The sequence below is a fragment of the Actinia tenebrosa genome, unplaced genomic scaffold, assembly GCF_029948245.1.
Source record: "Actinia tenebrosa isolate PJP-AT-01 unplaced genomic scaffold, QUT_ActTen_1.0 PGA_scaffold0__85_contigs__length_37466705, whole genome shotgun sequence".
Taxonomy (NCBI): domain Eukaryota; kingdom Metazoa; phylum Cnidaria; class Anthozoa; order Actiniaria; family Actiniidae; genus Actinia; species Actinia tenebrosa.
In genome coordinates, this window is record NW_028292569.1 from 25,952,174 (window position 1) to 25,977,792 (window position 25,619).

General features: G+C 37.2%; 1 protein-coding gene across 1 annotated transcript; it reads right to left on the reverse strand.

Annotated features, from left to right (window-relative positions):
• Positions 1 to 11,901: 11,901 nt before the first annotated feature.
• LOC116307617 (uncharacterized) lies at positions 11,902 to 24,661 on the reverse strand. The gene is made up of 15 exons (XM_031717886.1): positions 24,508 to 24,661; positions 22,376 to 22,520; positions 21,520 to 21,717; positions 20,636 to 20,734; positions 19,973 to 20,047; positions 19,444 to 19,489; positions 19,047 to 19,148; positions 18,794 to 18,919; positions 18,461 to 18,559; positions 17,684 to 18,247; positions 16,534 to 16,571; positions 16,251 to 16,421; positions 15,146 to 15,407; positions 14,051 to 14,292; positions 11,902 to 13,669 (listed from the first exon to the last, which is right to left on the reverse strand). Exons 2-15 carry the CDS (start codon positions 22,499 to 22,501, stop codon positions 13,418 to 13,420), a joined length of 2,400 nt encoding a protein of 799 aa, XP_031573746.1. The 5' UTR covers positions 22,502 to 22,520; positions 24,508 to 24,661; the 3' UTR covers positions 11,902 to 13,417.
• Positions 24,662 to 25,619: the final 958 nt, after the last annotated feature.

Below are 25,619 nucleotides of genomic sequence, written 5' to 3' on the forward strand. Positions count from 1 at the left end.
ATCTACGCTCCCCTCCCCTGTTGGGTAAACCATGTTCTGATCACGTGTTCTATCTTCCCGCCGCCATTTTAGTTCACTAGATGTTCTGTAAGTCCATCAACTTTGGTTTCGTTTTTATTCTCTTAAAATTTATTTTTTAACAAAGAAAAATTCCAGAACTGCTCTTCAACCACCAAAGAAAGGTCTTTTAAAAAAGTTACTTCTCAATTAAGAGAATTTCGCTGTTTTGGGAAGACGAAAAAATCGTGTTTGGCGCCAGTTCTACAAAGCTGAATATTTTGAGCAAAAATTCTAAAATTTGCTTTGGTTTGGCACAGTAAAGTCTTAAAAACACTTAATATGATAAAAACTAGCTTTTAATTCTTCGACATCTTAGAGGAAGAAAGTCTTGAGAAGAAAATAGGATGTTTGGTGATGAAGAATGTCGCTCAGAGAAACCAAAAGAAGTCGACGAAAAAGGTAAAGAACTCCAACTTTTTTTTTCTCCATCTAAGCTTAGGTACTTTTTTCTTTTCGTTTCAAAAGAAAAAAATACTTCGTATTGTATATTTTGGCGTCGTTATAGTGCTGAATTTTGTTTTAAAAAATATTAATTTCGGAGTGGCTATTTGTACGTCACCCATACGGTGACTTGTCTTTGCTATTCGTACGGGAGTCAAAAATTTCGTCGATTTTCTCGGGAACTCTGTATTCTTTTCCAACATAATAACGATATTTTTTTTTAGACCAGTTAGGCGTTTCATGTCAGTGATGTTATTCTGATTCAAACTTATTTGACGAGTCTGTACTCAGTAGCGAGCAACTCACTTTCGCGACACTAAGTTAGGGACGGACCATTAGATAGTTGATGGGGGCTGCGTAAATCCCAATGTTGTTAAAAAATGTTGATAAATATTCGCTGAACTCCGACTCCCGTACGAATAACAATCGCGAATAATTCGTACGGGAGTAAAAAATGTTGGTAAATATTTGCTGAACCCCGACTCCCGTACGAATAACAATCGCGGTTATTCGTACGGGAGTGAAAAATGTTGGTAAATATTTGCTGAACCCCGACTCCCGTACGAATAACAATCGCGGTTATTCGTACGGGAGTGAAAAATGTCAATAAATATTCGCTGAACCGAGACTCCCGTACGAATAACAATATCGGTTATTCGAATGACGATCGCGGTTATTCGTACGGGAGTGAAAACTGTTGATAAATATCAGGTATCAAGCATTACGAGAGGTTTCTGAGGGGTTCACTGCTTGTACCTACCACCGAAATCATTGGTTTAACCTCGTCCCTTGTTTCAAAATTTGAATTTGAAGATGTTTTCCATGATTCGAAATAAGATAAAACGAAAAAATTCATAGATAAGACCTTTTTCTTTCTTTCTTTTTTGTTGCATAGATTTCAGAAAAAGTGAAGATATGGCAAAGAACAAAGATGAAAAAAGGAAATACTATGAAATGGAAACAGTTCTAGACGAGGACATATCACATGATGCTAGGAATATTGAAAAAATAGGAAATGGGAAAAAGAAAATAGATGGGAATGGCCATGTACCTCTTCAGATGAGCTGTGACTTTGATCGCGTTGGAGATGGTGAAGTTAGTGAACTTGAGGACAATGAAGAATCGATAGATTTGACTAGTCTGGATGCAGAGAGTATGAAGCTTTTCAATGAAAAATATTCCCAGGTAAAAATATCTTCAAGAATACCATCACCAAAAAACATGGAGTTTCAACCATCTTCTGACGCATTAACTGAAAAATCATTAAACAATTTAGGAAAAGATTTGAACTCAAAAACTACACACAAATCTGAAAATAACTTGGGAAAGACTGCTGAGTGTTCTCTAGATGAATGTAAAGATGTAAAGAGTTCTACGGAAGTGTTAAGCCATCAAGAACAACTCAAGATTAATTCCAACTCAAGCGTGGAAGATAAAAATGTTCTTTCTCCAACATCCACACAATCTATTCCACTGTCTAGATTTTCCGATTTATTGAGCTCCAATCCAATGTTCTTAGGATCTTTGGTGACACGAAATGGATCAGTTTATTACCAACCAGTGCAGAGTCTTAATTTAAACACTGGACTCGCTATTCCTCCTCTTCTTCCTGGCACAAATTATCATTGCTATGTTATGGCTCCTAACAAGAGTGATCCGAACTCCTCAGCGTCCAATCCCGATTTTCTTGTAAATCCTAATCCAATTGAAGTACCTTTGTTTACTAATTGTGCAACACCAGCTAGTAGTGCGAGTATGATTTCATTAGATTCACTACAGAGGGCATATTTGTGTATGACTGCTTCAAGTGTCAACAATCCCAACTCCATTCTTTCCATTCATGTGAACCGGCCAACTAATATAGTAGTCTCAACTAACGCTAGTAATGAAAACGTTATCTCATTAGAATCGTTACAACACGCCCTTTCTGGTATAATGGTTCCAAGCAATCCCAACTCCATTCCGACCGTTCCGGTAAATCAACCGTTACAGCATCCCCCTTCTGGTATAATGGTTCCAAGCAATCCCAACTCCATTCCGACCGTTCCGGTAAATCAACCGTTACAGCATCCCATTTCTGGTATCATGGTTCCAAGCAATCCCAACTCCATTGCGACCATTCCGATAAGTCAGCCAATGGTTCTTCCTACTTGTGCTGGCGCTAAAACCTCATTTACGGCGACAGAGTCAATCTCTTCAAGCAGCAACATCATCACGTCTGCTTCAATGGATTCCAACCAAAGTCAGGGGGTTACGAGTTCACAGCTGTCTACCTGTGCGCAAGCCAACGTTGAAAGAATATGGCGAGTACAAGATCAATCTTCTTCCATTAGTAACGTGCAAGACTCCGGAATTTCCATTAAAGGTGATGCCTACAAAAATCAAGTGTCTAGGAGTTTAGGATTGTCACATTTGTCTATCCACAAGCATGGCAGCGCGGATACAACGTGTGTAGCAGAAGATCAATCTTCCATTAGAAACATCCAGGACTCTACGCCCTACTTTACCTACGAGAACAAAGTGTCTAGAAGTTCAGGATTGTCTGAGTTGTCTATCCGCACGTATGGCACGGAAGAAAGGACATTGGATGATGGAGATGTATCTTCTATTAACAAAACTCTTGACTCCACTCCAGGATATCAGGTGTATAGGAGTTCAGAATTGTTACAGTTGTCCACGCGCACGCGTGACTATGAAGAAAGGATAAGGAAAGAAGGAGATCTATGTTCTGTTAGCAAAAGGTTTGACTCCATAGTGTCTACTTCAGCAGACACGAATCGGGTGTGTAAGAGTTCAGGATTATCTCATATCTGTGCTACTACAGAATCTACAGTAGAAGCTGACCAAGAATCTTCTATCAATACCCCTCAGGATTGCAGAGCGTCCATGCCAGTAGATACCAGAGAAGCTAGAATACTTTCTAAAGCGGAAGAAAAAGGAAGGCTTGAGAAAAAAGATGAAGATTTGAATCATTTGGAAAAAGTTGTTAACCAAGGTAGGTGTTGTATTTTTTTTTGTTTTTAATCTGTTATCATACATGCTTTTCAGCTATGCTGCAATGTTTTCCCATTTAGTCAAAGTGTCATTCCCTTGAGTATTATTTCTTTACTAGGAACACTTTTCAGCTATGGTGCAGTGTTTTCCCATTTAGACCACGTGTAATTCCCTTGAGTATTACTTATTTCTTTACTAGGATTGTTTTTCAGCTATGGTGCAATATTTTCCCATTTCAGACCATGTATCATTCCCTTGAGCATTAATTCTTTTTACTAGGAATGCTTTTCAGCTATGGTGCAATGTTTTTCCATTTCAAACAATGTATCATTCCCTTGAGTATTATTTCTTTACTAGGAATGCTTTTCAGCTATGGTGCAATGTTTTCCCATTTAGACCATGCGTCATTCCCTTGAGCATTAATTCTTTTTACTAGGAATACTTTTCAGCTAAAATAAAATATGTTCCAATTCTGTATTATGTGGCATCATTTCTTTGTTAAATGATTTCGCAGTATGGTAAAGATATTTGATATGAATTATGTCTAGCAGAGACACAGCAGAACAGAAAGCACTCGAGTTCATCACATCCTTTAAGTAAACACAAACACCCAGCACAAAAAAACTCGACGTTTATTCGAGTCTCCCCCCGGTATTTCGAGACAAAAGGTTGCTGCTCCCCCCTGGTTAGAGTATCGAAGAATGTTTCTCCACTTCGGCCAATCAGAGGCCATATACAACATTACGTCATCACACATGGACATGATAGACGATTGGTGGCAGAGGAAGAACAGGAGAAGGAGACTGGGGATAAGTGCAAGATGAGACGGCCTATTTATTTGAGAGGTAAGTCAATAGACCTCCTCGGCTATGTACCGCTCGAGCGTAATGTTTTCCATTTCAGACCACGTGTCATTCCCTTGAGAGTAATATTCTTTGTTTGAGTTGTATCCATATTCATGTGTCTTCTCATGTGCAACCGAGCGCAAACCATAAACAAAGGAATGATACTCTAGGAAATGACACGTAGTCTGAAATGGGACAACATTACACCAGAGCAGAGGAGGTCTATTGAGGTCAATATAGCATACATCTGGTCAGTGGTATGGCATAAATTACATAGCCGCCATGTTATTTGACTATGCATAGCATGCCTCATTGAGCTTCTCTTGTTAGAACAACCAAGATAGCGGCTGTTTCATTCACCATTTTCCATACATCGGTTCACTGGTCAAACACAAAGCATTCAGTCGAGGTTGCAAGGTTCAAAATTGAATAATCCTTTGAAAGTACCTTGGCGCCTCGCTTGAGCGCTTTGTGTTTGACCAGTGAACCGATGTATAGACAATGGTGAATTGTTATTTATATTTCACGGGATTTTTCTTTCATGTGGTTGCACTCCAAGAATATAAATTATGTGTATAAGAATATATATGAAATATATATTTGTACTGCAGCTGTAATATATCCAATTGATACTTGCAGTATATGAAGCAACGTATGCAGCTGCAAATTGAAAGACTCACAAAAAATTCTGAGTATTGAACGGGATTTGAACCCATGCTCTGGCGATTCCGGTGCCATGCTCTAACCACTGAGCTACCAAAATATTATTCAGAATGGCATAAATTGGGTCAGCACGATGATATACATTTGGTCAGGTCAGGTTTTGATAACTGCTACGTTAAGGTAAATGAGGTATTACCTTATATTGTAATTCATATCTGACTTAAAAATTCAGGGACGCCTCCACAAGGATATAGAAGACGGTTACTCACTTCATCAGCGAAAACAACCACTTCCACGAACAAGGTACAAAAGATTCAGTTAACCCTTTAATATTCGACCACCCTTTAGTATCGACCACTATCATAAAGGCACTTACTTCTGATCGGTTAGAATGTTCAATCAAGTAGGGAAATCTTACTGGCGGTCGGTTAGAAAGGTTCGACCAATAGTAAGTAACGTAAATTTTGTTGAAAATACGAAGTTGTGGAGAAAGTCCTATTTTTTATCATCTGAAAATCTTGGAATGAAATTTTTTGGTTTCACTCTGCTACAGGGGGAGAAAAAGAGTAGATCATTACTAAATATAATCCTTTATAAAATAAGCTTCATCAAATTGTTCTTATTTATAGGTAAAGAGAAGGAAAAGTCATGTCGCTTCAGTATCGCATAGTTCAGTTACCGCCACTTTAGAAGATGAGATTCCGGAACAAACAACACTAAATCAGAAAACAATTGAAGAACCCGAATCGAGTGGACTGGTGAGGAGTCTTGAAGAAAAGACACCCAAAGAAGCTGGAGCACCCATTGACCTAGATACTCAGGAGCTAGGGAACTTGACACCCAGTGACCCAAAGACAACATTGGGTTACAAGACACCCAATAAATCTTGTACAATCGCTGAACAAGACACCCGGAACCCAGGAGCACCCAAAAGAAGTTTAATCTTGGGTGTATCTATTGCATCTCAGAGAAAAAAAGAATCGGGCATCTCTACTAATCCTTACACCCAGGAAACATCCGATAAGAGTGGCTCACCCAAGGCGTACGCGTCCATAACTAGTCACCAAGAAACACCCATAAATATACAAACACTAAACGAGACAAGTAGTAATGAAGACTCTGGGACACCCAAGAACCAGAAGTCCCCAAATGAATTTCGAACCCCAAATGTAAAGATTTTCAAAACCCCAAGAACTGAAGACAAGGAAAGAAAAAGAGAACGAGAACAGTAAGTGCATTTAGAATAGTTGTTCGTAGTTGGGTAGAACATTATTGTCTACCCAAACGCGTAACCCACTCATGACCCCAGAACCCAGTCCCTCTCGCTTCTCTCAAGGTAATCTCTTTTGCGCTTTGTTTCAGCCGGAATTGCTTGGAATTACGCGATGGGTTTCAGTCTTTGTGTCGGTTACTCCCCGGTACCAAACGAACATGGAGCAGGGTAAGTACCTATGTCCGATGTCCTATAGACCCCTTGCATTGAATCAATACAATAGGGCGTCTTTTCTTATGCAGAACAATTTCTCTAGGGATTCAGTGCAAGGGGCCTATACTACCCGATAAAAACCATTCATACACAAAGACTAATAAGTGGTGGTGATGATGACTAACGCCCTTGAACCCAACAATTTATGGACCACAATTTATGGACCACAATGAAAATTACTGGTTTCGCTAGTAATTGTGTTTATCCAATGAAGTCATTATTATTATTATTATTACAATTTCGTTTCAAATTAGAAATTCCGCGCTGCTAACGCAACTGAACTCAATCATTTCTTGGTATGCAGTATACAGCTTAGTATACTATGCTTAGGTTTAACTACGAGCCAAATTTGATGAATAATGTCTTCTGTCTAAGAAGATATTAACAAATTCATGATAATATACTTTTTTTTAATTAGAAAATTTTATCTGTATAAAAAGGGGTTCGAACTTACCGACAAAAAATTAAGGGGAAAATTGAAAATAATAATAATGATAATAATGATAATGATGATAATGATGATGATGATGATGATGATGATGATAATGATGATGATGATAATGATGATGATGATGGTGGTGGTGGTGGTGGTGATGATAATCAAAAAATCAAAAAATCAAAAAATCAAAAAATCAAAAAATCAAAAAATCAAAAAATCAAAAAATCAAAAAATCAAAAAATCAAAAAATCAAAAAATCAAAAAATCAAAAAATCAAAAAATCAAAAAATCAAAAAGTCAAAAAATCAAAAAATTAAAAAATTAAAAAATTAAAAAATCAAAAAATCAAAAAATCAAAAAATCAAAAAATCAAAAAATCAAAAAATCAAAAAATCAAAAAATCAAAAAATCAAAAAATCAAAAAATCAAAAAATCAAAAAATTAAAAAAGAAAGAAAAAAAAAAGGAAAAAAAAAACGGGGGAAGAAAACAAAAAATCGACTCCACTTTGCCATACCCCCGAGACATCCGCAGAGCTGGGGCGTCGTATGGACTTCGGACCTGACGGCGATTAAATCCTTCTGCCCTTGGGTGTACGAATTACGCAAGAAAATGTTCTAGCCGAAGCATCAGGGGAGAGACCAGCCGGCCCCCAGACCATATCGGCTAATCCCTTGCATCTCTGCCACGCACGGAATCGGTTGAAAATTTTATGTTGAAAAAGTCTAGTCTATCCGGTGCATTGTTTTCACGGCTATTGTTAGACTGATTCACTTGGAACCGTGGCCCAGTGGATAAAAATTGGGCTTCAATGACATTGAGTCAAGTTTGATAGAGCAAAGTTCGAACCTGGATGGGTTACCAGATGAAAGTTATACCAACGAAAATAAACTTTTTTTATAAGTTTAATAAGTAAAAGTCCGTTTTAGCTTACATATAGAAGTTGTCGAAAATTAAACAAAACAACAAAAAAACAACAAAACAAAACAAAACAAAACGAAACGAAACGAAACGAAACAAAACAAAAAAACACACAAAAAGAAAAAAAAACACAAAAAGAAAAAAAAAAACACACACAAAAAACACACAAAACAAAAACACGCAGTTCATCCGCAATATTTCAAGGTATCCCTTGTCCGATTATAAGAATATACTCGCTGCTAATGCCACTGAACTCAAACACTTTGTGTCAGATTAGAATATACTCGCTGCTAAGGACGGGTCCCAGACTCAAGCATTTCGTATCACTCAGTGATGATAATGATGATGATGTGATAACGTCATGGTGGTGTCGATGATAATTAATTTTCTCCGCGCTGGAAATTTGGTGCTTATCAATGATTCTTAATATTGGATTTCTTTCTTTTGTTACTGTCAGGTTAAACTTCTCAACATTGCTATTGATTACATAACAGACATGCAAGAACTTTTAAAAGGTAATAAATAATGCTATTCTTTAGGCCCTTTCTAAGTTCGATAATCTTGATGCATTGTGGTCTACCTCGGGTACAAACAACACCATATAAGATCTAGCTTAGTCATCAAGTCTAGCTTTGATCAATACTTTTTATGGCATGATGAACAAAAGATGTTTGTACCCAAGGTAGACCACAATGCATCGTGTTCCCTATCCCAAGTATAGCTTTGATCAAAACCTTATAAGGTTGATATCTTATAAATAAGGTATGATAAACAAAAGATGTTTGAACTTAGGCTGACCACGAGGCACCTTGTTCCCTATCTCAGGGAAGGTCATTGCACTTTTCCAAAGGTCATATCAAGAGATTGTCTAAGGGGGCACTGCCTCAACCACACCCATCCCAAACAATTTTTTATTTTGGCAATTTGCTCTCAGATTTCGAGACTAATGACAGCACTGGACAACTGTCCATGGGTGATAAAGAAAATGAGTGCACAAGCGAAGAGTTAAAGTGTACTTCTGACCAAGACACACCCCCTGTTAGTCCAGGACATGTTGTGCCTCGATCTCTAGATTCTCATGCACTGGAAGAACATGAATATACTATGGAACAAAGACCCGAGGGACAAGATTCAACACCGAACGTGTATATGGTGGAGAACCCTACAGATGTGCAGTTGGAGGAGAATTCCATCTATATTTTATATCCTACGAGTAATACAAATGAAGGTGAAATAACAGGTTTATACACTTCAACAGAGGTAAACCACTCAAGGTATGACCTAGTATATAGCTCTGTAGACGCTCACTGTGTTGATTGTCAGTATGTGTACTGTAACGCAGCGAGCGAGGGTGACCGAAACCTTTTCTCCGTCGGGGAGCAAGAGATTGCGGTGAGGAATATTGAAGGATATAGGTTCAATGAAAGCTACGTACGAAGAGTACCTGGTATATTACCTGGTGTCGATGGACGATGCGGATTTGAAGTGCAAGAAGCGTGCGAAGCTGAGGGACGAAGACCACCCGAAGTACGAGAGGCGTCCGAGTCTGGGGGACGAACCGCGCCCGAAGGACGAGAAATGTCTGGGAAGCAAGATGTCCCCGAGGAACAAGGTCAGTTTAGGATATATGGTAGTAAGAAGCAGCCTGAAATTCAAATAGAGGTTTTAGGGGAAGGGAATGCATATGGCCACCATAGTGAAGAAGAAGCAAATACTGTGAGTGGCACAAACTGTCTGGAGTGGAACACAAGCCCTCGCTTGAAGCGTTATTTTCCAATTAATGGTTTAGGATCTCCAGGGGAACTTCAAGGCCAAGGTAATGCTAGGGTCCTTTATACCACAAGTCCTTCCTTGACAGGTATCATATCGTCCCCTGTCATTCTGGTTCCCGATGAGTATGCACACTTATCTGAAACAAGAAATGACACACATGATCAAGAGCTTCCTCGTAGCCCACAATATGGTGCCTATGGGTACTCAAATGTGACGAGGGATTTGAGCCCCTTCGTAGTGCCCCAGTCACCAGAGGGCCTGTCACTCGGTGGAAGTCCCAGTCAGTTTCAAATCGAGGACTTCTCCCAGTCATCCAACTCCCAAGAAAGCCAGAGCACAACATATGGAGTTATATCAGAAGATGCTCTCAATTATATCGGAGCAACGGTGTCACCTTTCGCGACACCCCGCCTAGGTTTTCTACCATCCTTTGCTGAGTTAAGCCCTTGTCAAGTCATACCTGAACAAACCTATGTCCAGGAAGAACCGAACGAGCATAATGATCCTAATGCTGTAGTGACAAATGTGACGGATTTTACTGAGATTGGATTGATTTCTGTAGCTGCATCAGTAGAAATACCTGCAGGAAGTAGGGAAGAGAAGACACAGAAAAAAACAGGAAAAAACAGGATCAAAACTGCTTTGCCCACCCAAAAGGATAGCACAAAGAAACCTCGAAAAAGATACAAGAAAGCCAAGAGTCGAGTACAAAAAAAATGTACCACTGTTACGTCGGATCAAGATGGTACTGATTATTTCAGCCTGAGCCCCAAACAGACGGGAGGGATCCTTAACGATTGCCATTCCTTCAAAACTCCGTCACCAAGAATCAGGAGAGTGAAACGAACACCCGAAGGAGAAACTTCGGAAGTAATCGGTAATGAATCGGACTGCGTGCCACTGTGTCCCCTTCCGAAGAAACGGGGCAGGAAACCCAAAAAGCCACAGAATGCCGAATGTAAGAGGCAGCTTATAAACGAGGAGCCACTCTCTGGTATGAGCGACGTCGAAGATTTATCGATTGTCCCCTCGGCTGATTTCCGAGTTTTATCCGAAGTTCCTGCGAAACGTGGCCGAAAACGAACGATTTCCGCGTCATTCAGTGGATTAGGAAGAGGAAGAAAGAAGAAATAAATGTAAAAAAAGGATACGTTGCCATAGCAATTATAATCATTGTCCAAACATTCCCAAGAAAGTGTAACAACGAAAGGTATTGCCGCCATGTTGGTTGATATCAGGAGGGTGAGTCGTGTAGACTTTTCAGAACCGTTAATTGATTTTGTTTATTTTTTCTTGTGATTTTTAAACCTACAATATCATGATTATCTGTATTATATCTCTCTATTTTGCCATGCTATATAACCCCTTTTAGCTTGGGCGTAATGCTTTCCCATCGAAGACCACCTGTCATCACACTCGAGTATCCTTTATTTGTTTAACGGTTGCACAGGAGAAGACACAGAAATATATGAATACAAAGAATCAAACAAAAAATCTTTTCATCAAGAGAACTGACACGTGGTCTAAAATGGAAAACATTAGCCCAAACTTAAGAGGTCTATTGCAATGTTGTTAATAAACTGTAGTACCAGAAGATTCTACTTTGCCATTTTCGACCCCCAGCCGGGGATAAGTTCATTTATCAGTGTTAGGGATCGGTAGCTTATGTGCAGGGGCTCTAACTCACCCCTGTTCCTATGGGAGTTGGGTAGGATAGATGTGAGAGCAGATATACTCAGGCTTTGGCAAAATAACTTGATGTGTCATCAATAGATCTGGACAGCAGCAAACATAGATCTTTTAAGAAACAAGAGTACAATTTAAAACAAGACAAATTTCAGTAATGATTGTATTTCTTTCACAACTGAAGATGGCAGTATGAAATGCTGAAACGTTTCAAAATTATAGTCTTGTTTCTTAAAATATCTGTAAACTTGATGTCTTTAAGGATGTTACATATCCCTTTCAGGACAAAAAGGTGCCCCCCCCCCCCCCCCCCTCCAGGCACTCATACAAACGTATGTGATACATGTACTTCGAATTTGAGGATCTATTATCAGTAAACAGGACTTTACAACCGTTTTCATAATTATGTTACCAACTCAGCTCAAGTCGTCTGGGTTTTTGGCATCTGTCAATCAACATTTACTAATTCAGGCCATTGGAAATTTGATTGTCGGAAGCCGAAAACTGAAAACTACATAACTAGTTATCATGTCGAGTATTAAAATGGGTACAAAACTGAAGGAGGAATGTAAAACAAATAAGGTAGCAATGGTGTGAAATTCAAATATCTTTAATCTTTACATGCTTTGCAATTTTACTTTCACACTATGAATCTAGATCACGTTATTGGATAATATATATATATATGCTTGGTTAAAATAACCATGTACGGTAACACCATTACATGCAATACCAGGAAATTCCTGGTAAATACCATTAAGAACACCATACACAGTAAAGACCAGTGTGTCAGCCACCAAAAGAGTTCCAGGAAATTCCCAGTTGCTGGTACTAGTTAAAATAATCATACAATACCTACACAAGACCAGAAAATTCCTGGTAAATGGTACTACAGTTAAAAAATTGCCATATATGGCAACATTGACACAAGACTATTTAATACTACCTGGTAAATAGTATATTAAAAATCACCTTATACCATGGGCCAGGAAATTCCTGGCATATGGTAAAATAGCAAAGGTACCTGGAATTATTGACATGTCAAAGTCGGCACCAAATGCTACTCGCTAATCAATTTTACCCCAAAATAATTTATAGGCAACCTGAGATTACAAAAACTAAGAAACAAAAACATAAAGGATAAAATGAAAAACTTTTTGTATAAAAATCTAAATAATACCATGTTTTGCTGGAACTTGCTAATTGGTTGTTTATCCAGTACTTGTGGCAATGACGTAACTTGGGTTGAATGGGTTAATGTTGAATAGTTGGGTTGAACGAATTGAACCAATATATGAAGCCAAATATCAATCTGGTTGGTTTCGGCACGAGAGGGGAATTTAATAATAACTTACTGTTGTACATTGCTTGTGCAACATTTGTCAAATCTTTATACATGTTTCTTAGCTTATATGTCTTTGTTACTGACATACCATCTTTTATATACAGAAAGCAAACCTGAAAAACAGGTTTCATTCATTTATTCAGAAGCACAGATATCTAATGTAAGCTGGTGTAAACTGATTAGGGAAGAATGGAAAAAAGTGTAAGCTTTTTTGACAAGAATGAAAACTAGAGTAAACTTGTTCGATGAGTATGAAAACTAGAACAAACTGGTTTGGCATTGGAATCAAGTGATAACTGGTTTGGCAGGAATAAAACAGGTTTAAACTGGTTTGATGTGAATGAAATCTAGTGCAAACTGGTTTAGCAGGAATGAATATATCCAACATGGAAGTAATGACGTCACACTGAGAGATTGAGGACAACATAGTAAAATAAAGGTCTTAAAATTTTATGTGCTGTGACCTTGACCTGCTACGTACAAGAATTCTGATTGGATAACAGATAATCTCATTATCGATTCAACAGTTGTCACACTGTGACCATGCCATGTGACATAACTTTTGACATACATACTAAATCTACTCATATACAGACATGCTTATACATATAATGCATACCGACAATGCATTATACACATATAATGCATACCGACAATGCATTATACACATGATGCATACCGACAATGCATTATACACATATAATGCACACCAACAATGCTTCATACACATATAATGCACATCAAAAATGCTTTGAAATATATAAATTACTTATTACTTGTCTCTTTCTTTGGAGACTCGTACATCTTGAGAAGACGTGCCTTCTCTTTGGCCTCCATTTGTAGCTGATCTCGATAAGTTTCAGCTGCTTTCTGTGCTAGCTCAAGTTCAGTCTGATATTTTTTACTGTGTTGCTCCAATGCCATCACTTTTTCTTCTAGTTCTTTTCGTTGTCTTTCTTCTTCTTGTTTCTGTTGTTCGATGATTTTGCGAAAATCTTCCTGGACTTGCATCAATACCTTAAAAAGAAGAAACAAAATATAAATCTTACAATCACTTCTCGTTAGGGGTGTTTCAGTGAGGTTCACTCCACATGCACTACCATTACATTTGCTATTTACAACATATATAATACATACAACCAAGGCTTGAACTTAACATTTTTGTCTAATTTTTCTTGATGAAAAATTGGTCAGATCCAGGAAAGATTTACTTGCAATTTTTGCTAGTAGATTTTTTCATCTAGCACATTCAAGAAAATCAGTAGCACTTTGCTAGTTACTAGTGCTTATTTTGAGCCTTGTCAACAATCAATCAACTCACATGTTGATTATTATGTACGGAGGAAAAGCGGTAACACAGGCTTCTCATTCAGAAAACTTGTTTAAAGTTTGAAATACCTGTGAAGGAATGGATGCTGGAAACTGTTGTGTGTCTTGCGTGACAGGAACAACAGGTTGCGTGACAGGTACTTGGCCAAGTTGTGTGACAAAATTTGTTTGTAGCATTCCTTGGGGTATTGACTGTTGCAGTAGCTGCTGGGATATTTGTTGTTGTTGAGGATGCTGTTGCTGAATTACCGCTTGGGCTGCCTGTGTTTGAGTTGGTTGAGAGGTCTGGGTGCTAACTTGGAGAGGAGATCCTATAACAAAAAAATGACTAGTCATCTTCATCATGATTGATCACATCACCATTAAAAACAACATCATTATAAACATCAACATCGCCACCCTCGTCATCACATGTATCATCATCATTAACACCATCAATATCATCATCATCACCATCATTATGCATTATCATCATGTATCATCATCATGTATCATCATGTATCATCATCATGTATCATCATGATGTATCATCATCATGTATCATCATCATGTATCATCATCATCATGTATCATCATGCATTATCATAATGTATTTTCATCATCATCAACATGTATCATTACCACCATCAATATCATCATCACCATCACTATTGTTAAGTATAATTATCATTACCATCAGCATGCACTATATCATCACCATTTCCATCATCATGTATCATCACCTTCATCACCATCATTAGGTATCATCAACATCATCATTAAGTATCATCATCACTATCATCATCATCATTAGGTATCATCATCATCATAAGTTATCATCATCATCATTAGGTATCATCATCACTATCATCATCATCATTAGGTATCATCATCATAAGGTATCATCATCATCATAAGGTATTATCATCATCATAAGGTATCATCATCATCATTAGGTATCATCATCATCATAAGGTATCATCATCATCATTAGGTATCATCATCACTATCATCATCATCATTAGGTATCATCATCATCATTAGGTATCATCATCATCATAAGGTATCATCATCATCATAAGGTATCATCATCATTAGGTATCATCATCATCATAAGGTATCATCACTATCATCATGTATCACCATCACTATCATGTATCATCACCATCATCATCCATATCTTACCTGGAGTCAGCTGTATTTTCTGTGGACTGATAACCACCTGTGGCATACCACCAGCTGCTGCTGCTGCCAGGTTCTGGTTGACCAGGATTTGCTGTAATTGTGCAAGTGTTATTGGTTCAGCTATGCCAGGTATCTGGACCAGCTGACCAGGCGACTGCGATATCATGCTTGTTGGTATCTGGAGGTGTACAACTTGTGAGGTGGAAGCTGCTGCAGTGGTTGGTTGTTCTTGTATTTTCTCTTGCAGGGAAGCAGATGATGCCTGCAAAATAAGTTCCAACAACTAATTAGCTCTTTTAAAGATGAAGAAAATTTCTCTGGGGGAAGAGGATGGAGAAAGACGGTGCTGAAGAGATGATCATTTCCCAACCAGCAAGAAAAGGTCATAAGAGAAGAGCAGAACAGAAGAACATTGGAAAGAATTCATAAAACAAGACATTTCACTTTCCCAAAAGAGAAAATTCCTATCATTTTCTCCCACACCACAGCTGCCATTACCACCCATCAACAGTCTTTACAAGAGCTGTGTTGTGAACCAGGAATATTGGAAAGTATTCATAATGAAGAGGTATTTCACTTTACCAAAAGAGAAAATTCCTCTCATTTTGTCACACACCATGGCCGCCATTACCACCCCTCAACAGTCTTTATGAGAGCTGTGTTGTGAACCAGGAATATTGGAAAGTATTCATAATGAAGAGGTATTTCACTTTACCAAAAGAGAAAATTCCTATCATTTTCTCCCACACCACAGCTGCCATTACCACCTTCAACTGTCTTTACAAGAGCTGTGTTGTGAACCAGGAATATTGGAAAGTATTCATAATGAAGAGGTATTTCACTTTACCAAAAGAGAAAATTCCTCTCATTTTGTCCCACACCATGGCCGCCATTACCACCTTCAACTGTCTTTACAAGAGCTGTGTTGTGAACTGGGAATATTGGAAAGTATCCATATGAAGAGGTATAATGAAGAGAGAAAATTACTCTCATTTTGCTCAATGCTATGGCTACCATTACAAGGGTGCATTTGAAAAAGCTATCTTGAATTTGCGCCATATAAATATATATTATTATTATAATTACAACCCCTAAAAGTCTTTACCTGAGATGCTACTATCCCTTGTTCATGTGTATTACTTCCTTGTACAATATGTAGTGGCTGTAATGAAAAGCCGTGCTCACTCAATACTTGATGCTGAGGGACTTGAAGTGTGACATACATCTCCTGACCAACTTGTCCTGCGTTTTCATCGGATTTTTGCTCATTTGAGTCCTAAAAAGGATTTCAATCATTATTGTTAATATTAGTATAATTTTAGAGTTGAATATAGAGTTTTGCACGCTGTGATTGGTCGCGCAATCAGTAATTCTCTACAATTTTCTACCTGTGTTTTGGAGCTCTCCTGTTCAACTTTTGTAGCTCCTGAAAAAAGAAATGCATGAAATAAGTGTTGTACTAGTATGCGTTGATAAATAAGTATATGTAATAGGACTCCATGCATAATTTGACGAGAAAAATTCTGAGGACTGACAAAATTGAATGAGGCCTTAGGTCGAGTCCAATTTGGCAGTCAGAGGAATTTTTTGAGTCTAATTATTTCTTGATTGGGGAGCATGAAATCCCATTACCTATTAATTACATAGCTGCCTAATTAATCCCATATCAACAAAACCTGTCCAATTAAGAAAATAATTGAACAGTTATGGGATTAATAATAATAATAATAATAATAATATATATGGCTTATATAGCACTTATACAAGTCTGTTTTAAGAGCTTAGTAACATACGGTTAATGATTAATGAGAAGCTGTATAATTATAATAACAAGAGGGTTAAACACTAAACAGTTATAATAACTAATAAAATTGTGGCCCTCGAAGCTAATGAAAATCTAACTATAAATATATACTCTATATACCCAAAAATAATAGAGAAAGAAAAAAAATTACTTAATATAGTACTTAAAATCTAATGATATATGCAAAAAATTGAGCATATTAACACACTTTAACTTCCCTATTCACTAAAAAATAGAATTAATAAATAAGAGAAAAAAACAGAAAACCTGAAACATCCTTGAATCAAGGGAGAGAAGGACCTAAGGTCCTGTTCACATGAGAGGAGGCTTAACGTAGAACTACGATCTTCCTTGCAGACGAATAACTATACAAGCTATGTATCTTAAAACCATCTTGAAGGCAAACTTTTAATTTTAAAATAATGGTATCAAAACTTCTAATTTGCATATCTGAATATTCAAACATAGTTATAGTGTTACATATTTCAAATCCTAAGTTTCTGCTAATGTCACACCATACTTGGTTTCTCATTTATAAAATCCTCTATTTTGAAGGAGTATTAGATTTACAGGGCTTAAATTAACAGCCAATCAGGTGCTGGTCATTATCACAAGCCAAATTAGTTTTAGTTTAGTCATACCTCAAAATTTGAATGGACAATTCCCAGTTCTGGCTGGACATTGTGTGATGTCCAGCTGTTATTTTAAGCCCTGCTTGTAAAGAATATTATTACCTTGAGGAATCTGAGTCAAGAAATGTCCTTGACTGGCATTACCAGCGTAGGCCAGGAACTGCTGTGGATATATGGTGTGTCCAGACGCAAGATTAGTTAACAAATTCCCGGTATCACTAGTTGATACACTAGTTGATGTCGAAGCACTCTCTGCTGAGCTCACTATCAATGCCGTAGGAACACTACCATGCTGTGTGCTAGAAGACACCAATTGCGTACCAGACATCAGTAGCGGCATCTGTAGAGTAAGGGGGGACATAGCTATATTTGGTAATGGACTAGTCTGGTTTGGTGTTGAGAGCGATGTCAGTGCTGACAGTGCTGCAAGGGGTGACGGCATGGAGAGCAAGCTTGATGGTGTTAGGGGTGTGGTTAGGCCGCTAAGGGCATAGGCTGACGATGTTGTAGGAAGTGTTAAAGGTGTAACGTTGACAGGTCTGCCAGAAACTGTTGTAACATGTACAGTTGATGACGACATGGGGCCAGTATTGTGACCTAAGGTAGCAGTAGCCAGCGTTGCCAAGGTATCCAATACACTGGAATCTTGTGTTGTCGTTATTAATGCTAAAAAAAGTTAATAAAATTATTAACATTTAGCTAAAACAATTTAGGCCTAGGGCAAACGTCAAACTTTACATGCACCAAACTTAATTACATCAAAGAATGCCGCCTCATTATCACCTGATATCCATTGTTTTTAATGAGTTCGGAGCATGGAAAGTTATAGCTAACACAATATTGATGGACAATATTTGACAATATCTGAAAATATGTTACCTTCAGAGCACTGAGCTTCAGATTTAGATTTCACAAGTTCAGCTGCCGACACCAACGATGCTATGGAATTTTCTGTTGGACTTCTAAGTGAAGGAGAACCTGATAAAATGAATGGTTCAATACTTGACTGAGCCAAATGTGAGTCGAGTTTGTTTGATGTGTTGTTCTCTCCTATGCTACGAGGGTTTTCTTCCGGTTCCCTCCCTCCGATAAAATCAACATAAGTTGAGCCTTGTGTGTTGTAAATATAGAATTTTGTGGTAGTGTGTGTGGAGGGAACCTCACGGAAGAGCCCCATGTGAGGAGTGATGGTTGTAAAATATGGGTTTTTACCTGCATTTTGGAACTGTGCAGGTGCAGATACTCTTCTCCCATTGGATATGACTGAAGTGTTACCAGAAAAATTTAGAGGGACTGGAACTCCACTATTACTTCTCTTACGACTCTTTCCACCATTACCTGTGGAGAAACGTTTAAGCACATTAGAAATGCATCACTAGTTTTATCAAAATGCGAAAAAACTTAGCACGGTAAATGGGGTTCCTGTGTCTTTTCTAATACAGTTATTCCAATCCATATTACTTACTGGGAGGTCCATCATTACCAGTCCAAGAGCCAGCCGTCATGGGAAACTTTTTTGTCCTCTGTCTCTTTTTAACACTGTTTACATTCATGGTTGCTCTCTCAGCTGTTGACAAAAACAATGGAAATATTAGGGTGGACTGTTAGAGTGGGTGACCCCACACTCTGGACATATTGGGGGGGGGGGGGGGGGTAGTAAGCTATAGACTCCATTCTCCCCTCTTTACTTGTCTTAGCTCTTGACTCAAGTACTGGAAACTAGAGATATTGGGGGGTGGGGTCAGACATATATAGCCTAACCCTCTCCTCCCTACTCTCTTGGGTGCTAACCCAAAGACTGGACATAGGTGGGGTGGAGTCAGACATATATCCCCACCCTCCCCTCCCTACTCTCAACTGACCTGGTCTTTTGTTACTTTCAGGAGACTTGTTGCCACCTGTATTTTCCTGGAGAAAATAAAACAACCAATAAATTAATAATATTCACATAATATTAAAATATAAATTATTGATATTCTGCGAACTCGAACATTTCAACGGCTTATTTTGAAATTGCTTTTTCACTGCTGCCAGTCAATAATATAAAAGGTACCGACTGATTATTTTTGATTTACAGCAGGGAAAGACCAAATTTCAGCATGAAGCTTGTAACGACAGAGTTTGAAGAATATTGAAAACGGCAGTAAATATGAAGTAAATCATAACTATATATAAAGCATCATTTGGTTAGATTTGTTACATCAACCTTGAAATAATTTCTTTGTTTTACCGAGCTTTTAACCTACGCAGTCATCTTCAGGTTAACATATAAAACTCTTTACAACTGTGTAAGATAAAGGTTGATATTGATGTAACAAAGCTAACAAAATGAAGTTAAATCCTAACTACAATACCTTTTTGATTTGATATTAAAAGCAGTAAGCATCTTACCTGGCCTGCGCTGAGAAGAGCAATGTTTTCCACACCACACTTCTTGCCTGCAATGTCCAAGGGTGTTTTACCAAACTGAAACAGTGCAAGATAATTTACAAATTTTTAAACTGAATTTTTTTTATCAATAACGAGTTTTCTTCGATACTTCTCTTCGTAATCATCTCCACCACCATCATCGTTACTCAAGGCTTAAAATAACGGCCAGACATGAGACAATGTCTGGACAAATCTTTGCCTTGCCGGTCATTTTAACCAGCAACGTTGAGCTATACACAAGGTATAACTAAGCTAAAACTAATGTGGTCTGTGATCATGACTGGCGACTGATTAGCCATTATTTTAAGCCCTGTTTGTCATAATGTATCATCATCACTATCAACATCAATGCAACTTCTGTATCACCACCACCATTACTCATCATCACCAACATTACCATCATCCCCATCATAATTATCATCACTTATTACAAAAATCATCTCCACACTATGATTATTATCGCAACCATCCCAATCGCTACCATCATTATCATCATAATAACTATCTATCATTTGGTTTACTCCGATGAAGGACTAACGTCCGAAACGTCAGTTTCATTTTTACATACCATACGGTATTACAAATTATTTATCTATCAACTGTTTTACTATCTATCATCATTACCTTGTTTACAATATTAATCTGTGCACCAGCTTGCAGCAGGGATTTTATAATTTCAGTGTGGTTGTGCTCACAAGCCCAGTGTAAAGGAGTCATGTTCAACTGAAGAAATGAAAACGAAAAGGTTGGAACAATATTTTGTATTTCAGACCATATGTCATTTGAATATTCTTGAAAGTTCAAGTTCAAGTTTAAATTTATTCACACATAAATAAACAAAAAGTAAAAATTATTTACAGAATTGTAGGATAAAGATATAAAGTATATGAAGTTACAGAGAATATTATTACATGTAGTAGGAAAATAACATGAGGTGTGTATGAGCATTGGGAAGCACCGGTGGCGTGCGCTGCTAATGTGCCACCTCTCTCCAATGCGGCCCGAGTTCGAATCCCGATCTTGATGTCGTATGTGAGTAGAGTTGTTTGTTTTTTCTCTCTCCTGTGCTTCGAGGGTTTTTCTCCAGGTTCTCCGGTTTTCCTCCCTCCTCAAAAATCAACTACTAAATTCTAATTTGATCTTTCACTTAGTTTGGAGCCTAGCTCTGTTGCAGTGATTGTCCCACGCTGTGATACAACAGCTAAAGTTAGTAGATTTTTTTTTTAGATTATTTCTTTCTTTTCCAGTAATGCCAGATAATATAAATTGAATATGAATGTAATATTAAGAAAGAATCTTATTCCTAAGAGATTTGTAATGGAAAAATATACTCATTCATAACTTTGAAAAAGATCATCAAACTTTTAAATCAAAGTTATCAAAGTTATAATCAAGTTCTTGCTGCTTCGACCATTTGGTTCAAAAACATACTCCCTGAAGCTAAAATAGGCAGCTGATACTTATAGCTAATGAAATTATTAGAAGATAAATAATTAATAATTCAATACCATGTCTTTGTTGTTGACACATGCTCCAAAACTAATCAACAGATCAACGATAGCAAGGTGTCCATTTTGTGCTGCCATGTGCAGCGGCGTTCTGTCCACTTTGGTTCTAGCATCTCTGCTTACACCTGATCGCAGTAGCTGCTCTGCTGTCTGGGTGTGGCCGTGTTGTGCCGCTAGATGAAGCGGTGAGGTACCAAGCTGCCAAAAAAGTTTGGACTCTTTAAAATGGTGATATGGGTGGCATATTGGTCTACTGTTCCCCTCTCACCACTGTGGTCCGGGTTTGAGCCCAAGTTTGGGCTACATGGTATGTGAGTTGAATTTGTTTAACATATTTTTCTATTCAGTGCCAAAAGGATTTTTCTCTAGATTCTCTGGTTTTTCCTCCCTCCATAATAATCAACATGTGAGTTAAGAGTTGTATGCATAGAATACTTAATGTAGCGATAGCAGGGTTATCAATAAAATTTTTGGTAGGCGGTTATGAAATTAAAATAGGCAGTAAACCTCAAATCACTGGAGCATGTAATGGAAGCACACTTGTCACCAGTTTCACTCTTCTCACAAAAATTCAAGATGGCGGACAACGATCATCGTAGTTTCGATTGCGTTGCAGTTTTTGTACTACAGCAACAAAATTTGGGTTAAAATTTATTTTAACAAACTTTAAAGAACTTGAATCAAAATTTACAATTACATTGGGAAGTGGCTAAGTAGGCGGCCGAATTAGCAAGAGTAGAAGGTGGAATCTGCCGGTTGCCGGCTTCTATTGAAAACCCTGCGGTAGTCATCATTGTTTCGTTTTGCAGCCTTATTATTGAAGTAGTCCATTCATCATGGTCCATTTATCACTTACCCAATCCGTAGTAAAGGGTGCTCCATTAGTCATCAACTGTTTCACTACATCAGCTTGTCCATTCCGAGACGCTTCTAGCAGTCTCTTGCCGAGATCAACTAGCGAAAGCTTTTCATTCTCCTTCATGTTTTAATGACACGTCACTCTTGAAAACAAAATGAAATCAGGTTGCGTTAAACTTAAAAGAAAGAAACAAAGTGTGTTTAAGTCGGAATTTTTTAAAAACTTGGGGATTCGAGTTCTGAGTTTCTTTAAAATATCAAAATAATCGTTAATCTTCTAAGAAATGAGACAGTATTAGGATGCAATGTCTCATGTTGATAATATTCAGGAAAGATAAAAGATGGCATACATACTAATATCTTTTCTCTTGCTCTCATTGGTCGAGAAGTGTCACATGGTACTTACCGAATGAGAAAAGCAACTATTGATTTTTCAACTCTTGGTAATATTATTTTATAAAAAAATTAGTGAATGGGAAACGTTACACCCAGTAATTCCTTTTTAAGAATTATTCTGATTTGCCTTTGGAAATGCTGTAGATTTTTTTCAAAAAGTCTTACGACTTCCTTTCACAGGAAATGTAGGTCTCATAGACGTTTGTTTCCTTTAAAAATATCGCTGACAGCATTCCTTCAGTGAAAAAGTGATAACTTATTACACAATTTTTTTGTGTGTAATAACTTAATTCTGTTTTTTTGCAGTTTGTTTCTAAGTATATAAACAAACAACCTGCATGGAGTACTTAAAACATGTTTAATCATTGTTTTCTATTTTTTATTATTAAATTTAAATAAATATTATTAAAATCTAAAATACAGTTCCCATTACTGATGTATTTTGCATATTTATAAAACAACAACATTTCAGAAGTAGTTTTATATAAATCATTGTGTTGCTGCACAGGCAGCAATACTACATCTCTTTTACTTACTCCCTGCTGTTATCAAATTTATGTTCGTGGATGAATGGAGAAGAGAGGCCGAGGAGAGACATTATCATATTTAGATCACAACACATCGCGAGAAATTATAATATTACTTGAGAACTATAAGATGTGGTTGACCAATATTTGATCAAAAAGAGCTTGAACAACCTATTAACCCTTCCAAGCAAACCAAAATATCTCAAATGTCTCTTAAAACTTAAATACATTAAGGGCATATTAATGCATTTAAATCATAAACATTCATAAATGTTTTAAGACATCAAATGTTGAGATACATTTATCCCGAAATATCGTCAGAAAAACAGGTGAACTGAGAGATAAATTACTTGAAAAAAATGGATACGATCTTGTTAAGGACATTATATTAAGAGAAAATTGTCTCAGTTTGTTTAAGAAAACAACGTTTTTGTCTGTTTTAGGTTGAGAAAAATGTAAAAATATGGTTTGTGTACTCAAAGGGTTGCAGTCCGGAAGTAGTAAACGGCCATCTTGAATTCCCAACTTCATCAGCGAAAAATACCACAAAAAATTCTTATAAATGTATTTGAAGATATCCTGAAGATTTCTTATCGGGAAGGCTACAGTTTTTCCAATAACGAAGGATTTTTTTTGATTGTTTTGGGGATATTGTGAGGCAAAATGAGATTGAAAGGCTGGAAATCGCTTCCTTCGCAACGGTGATCTTGAAGCGACGATCTAATTACAAAACACTTCACGACTAGAACAAAATTATTATAATATATTTAGCAAAAAAACAAAGACTTTCTCTAAAGATATCTAGCTAAAAATCCAGAATACCCAGCAGTGGATAATTTTCTATGATTTTGTAAAGGTTTTATAGAGATTGGGAAGCATTTTCCTTAGAAAATACTCAAAACATTGTATGAGTTGTATATCCGGCGATTAGTAATTTATTCAATCTTTGCGCGGGTCAGTGTTTGTGGAACCGGTAGTTAGCTAATTCTGAACAAAATCTGTGCCTTAGACGCGATCTTTCAAAGGAAAAAACTTTAAATTATATCTTTTAAGCGAAATCCACCACAATCAAATGTGCAGGAAAAACAAGCGTTAAAATATTGTGCAGTAAAGACACTGCGATTCGCAGCAGTGCTGATCAACAAGGAAGAGGAAGACGATAAAACCTCTTGCTTCGAGGCTAAAAACTCCACAAAATTCTGCTTACCTTTCGCTGGAATTCACATAGAATCTCCTTCAGGTGTATATCTAACTGTGTGAGTGGTTTTTGCTTCGATAGACGGGATTATTTTGCAGAAATTGAGGTAAAATTTAGGCCGGAAACTCTGAACGGAAGCACATGGCAAAGACTACTGTGAGAAGGACACTTCCTGCCTTCGATCTGCATACAGACGCCGTGGCAAGACTCGTCACGTGACTAGCTATGTAGAAAGAAAATATACATTCATCAACCAAAAATATTTCTTAAAAATACTTCTTGCTTTAAAAAAATTATATTATTTTTAATCTTTAATTACTCTTAGCTATGAGCAATCCATACGTAATGAAGTTAAAATTTAAGGCTTTTTAAGGCAGTAATTTTGGCTTTATTTGAATAATTTTATAAATCAAATTATAAATTCTCTTGTATTGTAACTTTTTGTCTCTTTGACTTTCCGTTTCCCGTATGTGCCATGAATGAATTCTAATACTGGGCTCGATCGGTTCCCGCCATTTTACTGAAATTCAATCCTTACTGTTTAGTTTGTACATGGGTCATTATATTGAACTCTATTTTTTCACGTTTTTTAAACTAATTGTTAACATTGGATTAACTTCGAGATAATACAAAAAACGCTGTACCTTTCTATTACCTTTATTCTCTTAATATTTCCTTTCCCTTTTTAGAGGGTTCTGAAGGGGAGTCCTAATCCCATTTCCCACTCCATTTTAACCAAGTCCCATAGTCCCAGCCTATGTTTTGTTCAAATCTCAATTCCATTCTCATTTTTTAATTGTATTTTTTTGTGATTCCCATTCTCAGTGCATAAAATTCCACTTATACCTCGCATTTGTCTATGCTTTCTTCATTCCTTTCTCTCTTTCTTCTTAATAATTAATGCATTTATAATGCAGCTTATACTAATTCCATTTTGCAAAGAAAGGTTGAAAAAAAAAGAGGAATAGAAATAGAAAAAAAAAGGAAAGAACACCGATGAATTGAATGAGAAAGAAAGAAAGAAAGAAAGAAAGAAAGAAAGAAAGAAAGAAAGAAAGAAAGAAGGAAGGAAGGAAAGAAAGAAAGAAAGAAAGAAAGAAAGGAAGGGAGGAAGAAAGAAT

Coding starts and splice junctions, on each gene's coding strand:
- LOC116307617 (XM_031717886.1), bottom strand. CDS start 22,501: ATGAAGGAGAATGAAAAGCTTTCGCTAGTTGATCTCGGCAAGAGACTG. Junction 21,718..22,375: donor CACCCTTTACTACGGATTGG/GTAAGTGATAAA, acceptor CTTTTTTGGCAG/CTTGGTACCTCACCGCTTCA. Junction 14,293..15,145: donor GAAAATACAGCTGACTCCAG/GTAAGATATGGA, acceptor TTTTTGTTATAG/GATCTCCTCTCCAAGTTAGC.